General features: G+C 41.7%; 1 protein-coding gene across 1 annotated transcript in view; it reads left to right on the forward strand.

Annotated features, from left to right (window-relative positions):
• Window positions 1-7214, forward strand: part of AR (androgen receptor) — a 194597-nt gene extending 187383 nt beyond the window's left edge. Inside the window, exon 8 of the mRNA XM_070461807.1 lies at window positions 420-7214. Within this exon, the coding sequence (XP_070317908.1) occupies window positions 420-575 (156 nt within the window). The 3' untranslated portion in view covers window positions 576-7214. The remainder of the gene's footprint in view (window positions 1-419) is intronic.
• Window positions 7215-7603: the final 389 nt, after the last annotated feature.

Here is a 7603-nt window from a genome sequence, read left to right on the forward strand (position 1 = left end):
GAGTAGATAAGTTCTTTAGGCAGACAAAACAGACCTGGATGTTTTCCCCCTCTTCCTTGAGTCATGTGCATGTACGTGTGTGTGTGTGTGAGAGAGAGAGAGAGAGAGAGAGAGAGAGAGAGAGAGAGAGAGTGTGTGTGTGTGTGTGTGTGTGTGCTGGGGAAAAGGAACACCCAGTCCTGAGTCAGAGAGCTTGCAGTGGTGTAAGAGATCTCTTGGGAGCTCTCAGTGACTCCCTGGAGACAATTTAATGCACATGTGTGTGTGTATGCATTCATGCACACAAACACATACACACACTCACAGAGGCCCAAGGACATGAAAGGAAGGAGGAGGAAATCAAAGACTGTGGGGGAGACCCTGACAAGAAGCCAACTCCTTGTCAACCGTTTTCTCCCTCTCTTATTGTCTCCCTGCAGATTGCACGAGAGCTGCATCAGTTCACTTTTGACCTGCTAATCAAGTCTCACATGGTGAGCGTGGACTTTCCAGAAATGATGGCAGAGATCATCTCTGTGCAAGTGCCCAAGATCCTTTCCGGGAAAGTCAAGCCTATCTATTTTCACACTCAGTGAAGCTTTGGAAGGCCCCATTTTCTTACCCCACCTCACTTCCTTTTTCAGATATCTTCTGCCTGTTTTAACTCTGCACTACTTCTCTGCAGTGCCTTGGGGAATTTCCTCTATTTATGTACAGTCTGTCATGAAGATGTTCTTGAATTCTATTTGCTGGGCTTTTTTTTTTTCTCTCTTTTCCTCCTTTCTTTTCTATCTCTCCCTATCTGACTCTCCCATGGCACTTTCAGACTGTACTCCCTGCTGTGGCTCTTATCTGTGTTTTGAATGCTGTTGTATTTCTTTAAATCTGTGATGATCCTCATGTGGCACAGTGTCAAGTTGTGCTTGTTTATAGCACTGTGCTGTGTGCCAGCTACACAAACGTTTACTCACCTAATGCCACGTGAAGTTTAGAGAGCTAAGAGTATCTGGGAAAACAAAAGACAAACAAACAAACAAAAAACACACTAGGGTTTTTCCCTCTTAAAAATATTAAAACAAACAAATTACCAAAGAGGCCAACAGTAACTAGAATAAGGTGAAAATTGCAAGCCCATGGGGAGTCACTGCTTTTTTTCCCCAAACCCTGTCTCCCTGGGAGACTTTATTTTCTGCCAACGGCTATTGCCATTAGAGGGCAGGGTGACCCCAGAACTGAGGTAGATGGGGGGCAGATTTAAGAAAGGACAGATGGATTACCAGTACCTGCCTACAGCCTTGGCTCCTGAGAGCTAGGCTGTTCAACTGCAGCACAATTCATGGTACTGAAAAATGTGCTTCATGTTTGAAAACCTGTCTGTTGAGAATGCCTCCCCACACCAGTCCCTTTTCTCTCACATCCTCTGCCTCCACCCTCAAATTGACTTTCAATATCTTTTCTAAGAGCTTTGAACTGAATGTTCTCTTTAGCCAAAACTTGGCCACTTCCACTGAAGAATCAGACCAGCAAGAGGGAGAGGGAGATATGACCTTTTGTAAGGCCCCATTCTGATCCAGGTCTGCTTTCCCATTTGTGGCCCAGGGAGGAGCCTGGGGCTGGAGTCAAAGGAAAAGGAAGTGGTGGCTTGACTGTTCTCCTGCTTAGGACACTGAAGATTTGATCCTTCTTTGCCTCTACCTTTAAGAGACCTGAATGTTTTCTGCCTGACTCCATGCAGCTGCAAGCATCATCCATCCTCCCTTCTGTGTTTTGTGGGCCTGAGCTTCACCAGACTTCATTACAGCCACAGTGGTGAAACTTGTCCACTCCTTGGGCACGTTCAGACTCTGCTAAGAACTCCCATCCCCAAGAAGGCTAGCAAGTCAGCAGTCTTGATTTCTATCTCTAGATGCCAGTAGGCTCAAAGACTTCTTACCATATGTCTCTCATCAACTGAACTCTCAGAACTCTGGAGACCTTAAACAAACTGGAAAGAAGGCATCAATGGGATTGGACAAGCTGGGCGTCTTGCCCTTGTCCCCCAGAGATGACACCTTCCCACCAAGTGAAGAATGCCCACTTCCTCCTTCAGAGCAGCTAAAGGAGCTACCCAGATCTGTGTTGAAGAGAAAGTTCTGTTACCAAGGTGAGAAAAATGAAGGCACTAGAACTGGAAATCCTGTAAATGCTCTCCTTTCCACCCAACATATCTACCTGCAGAAGTCAGGGGAAGAAGAGAGAAGAAATCAAGAGAATACTAACTAATAAAAGTTTTCAGAAGGAAAGTCTAAAGCCAGATGGGCACCATCTGGTGAGTTTATTCACCATCCTTCTCTGCTGCTAATTCTGGGCTCTAATGTTGGCCATACTCACTCAGCCACCTTTGTTGCTGCCTCTTGGCCAGAGGAAGCTGAAATAGTGAAACTACCAAACCATGGCCTCCTTTGGAAAGGTCTGGTTGGTGTGACTCTGATGGGCTGCCACCTATGAACTTGGTGTACTCCTGGGACACTGGTTTCGTATAGTCCTTTGGCACTCCTTTGTTCTGTTGACTTTGTCCCCCAGTCACGAGTACTGGGGAATGCCTACCTACTTTCTCATCTTGGCCACTGCCTCTTCACATAGCTCTTAAATTCATCTGCTAAACAACAAATTAGAGGCCAGTCACCAAGCTGCCCATTTCAGCTAGTTCACTCTACTTGTTGTTGAGAAGATAGTTTCTGAGTGACATGATATGATCTACATGGGTTTCCTCCCCTGATTTCTGCTGATATTAATAGCCAAATGAACCTGCAAAACAGCTTCTTTAAATAACAAGGGAGAGGGGAACTTAAGATGTCTGTTATACCAATCCAAGTCTGCTGGACAAAACTAAAGCTGACAGGTTCTCTTTATAAGGTAGGATAGAACAATTCTGTTTTTCTTTGTTATGACACCACTTGGCTTATATAGGCTTACAGGATCACTTTTAGCTGTTTTAAAGAGAAAAAAAAAATCCACCACTCTATTCATTTAAACTAGGTTACTTTTTAATAGTTCCTTTACATCTGTTTTGAAATGATCCTCATCTTTTGTGGTACATGGATTTGAGTATATCATTCTAATACCTCTCCTTGTAAATACTAGATGCTCTCCTTTCCATTTCTCTGGCTATCAAGGTTTTCATCTTTATAGATTTCCCAATAGTGACTCTTGTCTTTATGAGTATATGTTTTTCACTTGTGAAAGCCAAAAATCAGAAATGGCAGTGTAATTAAAAACAGAAACAACTAGATTACTCTAAACTCCCAAATGGCAAGACTAGGAGAAAATGGCCTAAACAAAGATTTAGGTGTACTGTTTTTGCACTGGGGTTTCAGTGAGCAGAAGAGATTTTTAGCTTAGCTTTGTCTCCCACAGATAAAAGGGGGATTTTTTTTTTTCTTTTGGCCATTGTTGTTCCAGCCAGCATAATTGACAGAAGTCTCATTTTGCATGCACTCTGCTCTACAAGCAGAGTTGATATGGTTGGTACACTGTGCTCACCTTTGAAGGATTGGCCACCCACACCCATTCACCTGGTGAGCTTAAAGATGAGGGTCACTCACCAGACAAGCCATGGAGACTATCCCCAAAAAGGTTTGCAGTGCTCAATGGGGATGGAGAGTGAGGAAGAGAAAAAGAAGGAGCACCAGGGAGAAAGTCCCATCTGTGCTGGGCAGCAGACAGCTGCCAGGTTCATAAATTCTGTGGTCAAGGAAAAGAGTCGTGTGGCAGTTTCAGCTCTTGCTCATTGGGCAGCTTGCCCAGGCCTGGCCTCTGAGTTGAAATGGGGGTTGGGTACTTTGTTCCATAGCTTTTCTATGCCACAGACAGTATCTTTGTTCTTGGAGAGTTCATTATTTTTTTAACAAGAAAGGAGTTTTTTGAAGGATTCTGTCATATATCTTTGAAAAAAAGAATCAGTAATACATATATTTTTATATATGTTAACTGGCAGTAAAAAAGGTGGGGGGAAGGAGTTTCACTCTGTCCTTTGGGTAGTTGCTGAAGTGATTTTCCAGGTTGAGAAATAATGCGCTGATGCTAGAATTCCTCTCTGTTCATACTCTACTTCTATATACATATATGCATATATAGCCAGAAATATTCTATTTGTACTTCAAGAGAAAATAGGTCCACCATCCACATGATATTGATACTACATAAATGATCTTATGTTAAGCATCAAGTAGCTTCTGAGTGTTTGTTTCATTAGGCACAGCACAGACATGGCCTTGTCCTATTTTCTTTCTTGATACTGGGCATGACTCAAAAGTACAAGCCACTCCCTCTGCTCCCTCTCAGTCTTGTGCTAGGGTTGTACTTCATGAGACTCTCTTCAGACAGCTTAGTAACTATCCCTACATGGCTCCTACATGGCCCTGGGAAGACAAGAGGTTGAATATTAGTTATTTTATGCCAGTTGCCCAGGTGAGAGGACACTGGGCCCAAGGGTGTGACCTTCATGCTCAACTATATGTAGGGGGTCATGAGAATCAGGAATGCTAAAACACAAGATCCAATCCAAAACTTAAAGTCAAAATAAGCCATTTATCATATGCAATATCTTATAAAAGGAAGTTTCTACCCTTACTGCCTTTTATAGGCGGGTCTGTTCTCACCACTAATCTCTTTGAAAATCTGTGAAAGCAGTTTAAAAAAAAATAAAGAGACCAAAAAAAAAAAAAAAGACAGTGCATCACATTATGTAACCAAAGATTACATTGTATCTGCTAATTTACCAAAATTTTTAAGGGCAGGGAGGGAGCAAACATTAGTGCCTCTTTGGTAACCTATCCAAAAACAGACTAAAGGACTTTGCTGGTGACTGACTTATAAGAGTTTTGTGGGGTTTTCCTCTCCACAATATACATGTTTAGAACAGTAGAAGATAATTTTGAAAAATAATGGGATTCTGGGTCTTTCAGTAAGTGATTTTTATAAACAGAACTAGCCTTCCTTTTATGTAGTAGTTGCTGAGCAAATTCTTAAAGCTCCATCATTGAATGGTTGGAAATGGAGCTGTCTTGGCCACTGTGTTTGCTAGTTCTGATGTTAGCTTATCTGAAGATATGAAGCCCTTGCTGAGAAGGGAACGTTTAAAGGATTAGATTTTGCACTAGAGGGACAGCAGGCGGAAATCCTCATTTCTGCCCACTTTGAATGGCACAAAAAATTTCTCTTCATTTTAAGGCAGAAGGTTGAAATATATTGTAAATGAGTATTTGTATCCATGTTTCAAAATTGAATTTATATATATATATATATATATATATATGTATATATATATATATATATATATATAATGTGTTCTAATAGCTTTACGTCTCTCTGCGCCTTTATATTTGGTTCCAGGTCATAGCTGATACCATGTACTTGTAAGAGAGGCCACAGCTACATTTTAGAAGCTCTCTCAGAACGGAAAAGACACCTGAGTTGATCAGATAACCAAGGGATCTCTGTTCCTATTGAGGCCTGACTCAAAGGCCTTGCAAAGGAGCAGAGAAGGGAAAAGGGTAGGGTACATGATGTGTTGCACTTTACTAGCCCAAGACAGATGAATGTGTAAAGGGTGGTGAAGTTCCATTGAAACGGACTGGGATTTACCATATGGAAGGCCCATACTTGGGGCCAAAGGCCCACCCAAACGATTAGCCAGTGGCCCCCTAATGGGACCTGTGCAGCTGGAAGAAGAAACGGTATTCTTTGTTCTTCATCATCCCAGTGAGAAAAGGGCAGTTTCCTGCACTTGGGAACCTGGAGCAAGTGCTCCATTTCAAACAATTCACTCACCTGCGATTGAGGTGCTCTTGCTACTGGGTGTCTATGTGCTCTAATTTTGATTTTGGATATGTTCTGTAAAGATTTTGACAATGAAAATGTGTTTCTATTTGTTAAAAAAAATTATCAGTGTACTAGAAGTAGTGTATCTGTAGATACAGGTCCATCTCTGCCCACAGGTAGGGATGTTTTTCTTCAATTAAGAGATTGACACTAGGGTCTGTTGCCCAGAGCCTCCCAATCCTTAACCTTTTCTAGGTGAAGGCAGAAAAATCCACAATTAGTCACTCCTCTAAAAACACTTCAGCTGAGGTAACAAACCATTCAGAATGTTCCCATTCCAAAAATAAGTGGTAAATATTTTAATTTAACAGGGAGCATTTTAAATGGAGAAGGAAATGGCAACCCACTCCAGTATTCTTGCCTGGAGAATCCCATGGACAGAGGAGCCTGGTGGGCTGCCGTCTATGGGATCGCACAGAGTTGGACACGACTGAAGCAACTTAGCAGCAGCAGCAGCAGTGTTTTAAAGGGAAAAGTAGCCTTTGACTCATCTTTGATTTTTCCCCATTAGATTTGGCCATAAAATAAATGATACACATTGATTGGTTTCCAACCTCAATTCAGTTGAGCAAGAGTATTGGTTCCTTTCTTTATCCCACTTTTCTCTTAGCTTTTTATGGAATTAAATGAGAAGCTATGGTCTAAGTAGCCCTTGTGGTTTAAAACAGTTTGCACATGCATTACTTTAAAAGGCTGTCACATAGCTACAGATTCCATTGGCCACCAATACTGGAACTCACACCCAATCCCAAAGGTAAGGGAATTCTGGAACGATACTGCTTCTCTGCTGGTGCCCTCCTGGGCTAATGCTTCACATTTTGGAACTCTGTTTCTTGCACAGTAGATAAACCAAGCCTGCAGTCTCTCCCAGCTTTAGCCCTTGGTGTTGTCCTACAGTGATGTGCCTGTGGGGTTGTTCAATCCCATAAGTCACTCAGGTGCTGAGAGTACCCACCATTGGGATGATCCAAGCTACAAAAATACTTTCTCCCACCACTCATTGACACCTTTCTGCTTTTCCCTAGACTGGAGTATTGATTAGGGAGTGCCTCAGACATGACTTTCTTGGGCTGTCCTCAAGATTAATTTAGCAGCAGAAGAGAGCAGACTATGTAACCAGATGTAAGAATTTACTTTATGCTGAGGGAAAAATTTTAAAGAAAACATCATATAAAGTTGTTTTTTTTTTTTTAAGAAACATTCATTTTGCTTGAAATGTCTTTCGACGGGGCTTCAGTTCTCACAACGATACTTGGCCTCCACTGGGCAGCAGAACCAGCCCCAAGCGCTAGTGTTCTATTCTCTTTTTGTAATCTTGGAATCTTTTGTTGCTCTAAATACAATTAAAAATGGCAGAAACTTGTTTGTTGGAATACATGTGTGACTCTGGGTTTGTCTCTGTCTCTGCTTTCAGAAATGTCATCCATTGTGTAAAATACTGCCTTGCTGGCCTGCCAGCTAAAACTTGGCCACAGCCCCTGTTGTGGCTGCAGGCTCAAGTTATTGTTAACAAAGAGACCCAAGAAAAGCTGCTAATGTCCTCTTATCACCATTGTTAATTTGTTAAAACATAAAACAATCTAAAATTTCAGATGAATGCCATCAGAGTTCTTTTAATTAGCTCTTTTTATTGGCTGTCTTTATTGAAGTCGAGTTGGTATCATGCCCAGTGACTTTTTAATGCTACTTTGATTTTCATATATTTTTAAAAATCGTTGCACAGGGGTTATAAATGTGTCCTGCTTTGGCCTTTAGCATAATT

This window comes from Odocoileus virginianus, chromosome X (assembly GCF_023699985.2).
Source record: "Odocoileus virginianus isolate 20LAN1187 ecotype Illinois chromosome X, Ovbor_1.2, whole genome shotgun sequence".
NCBI lineage: Eukaryota > Metazoa > Chordata > Mammalia > Artiodactyla > Cervidae > Odocoileus > Odocoileus virginianus.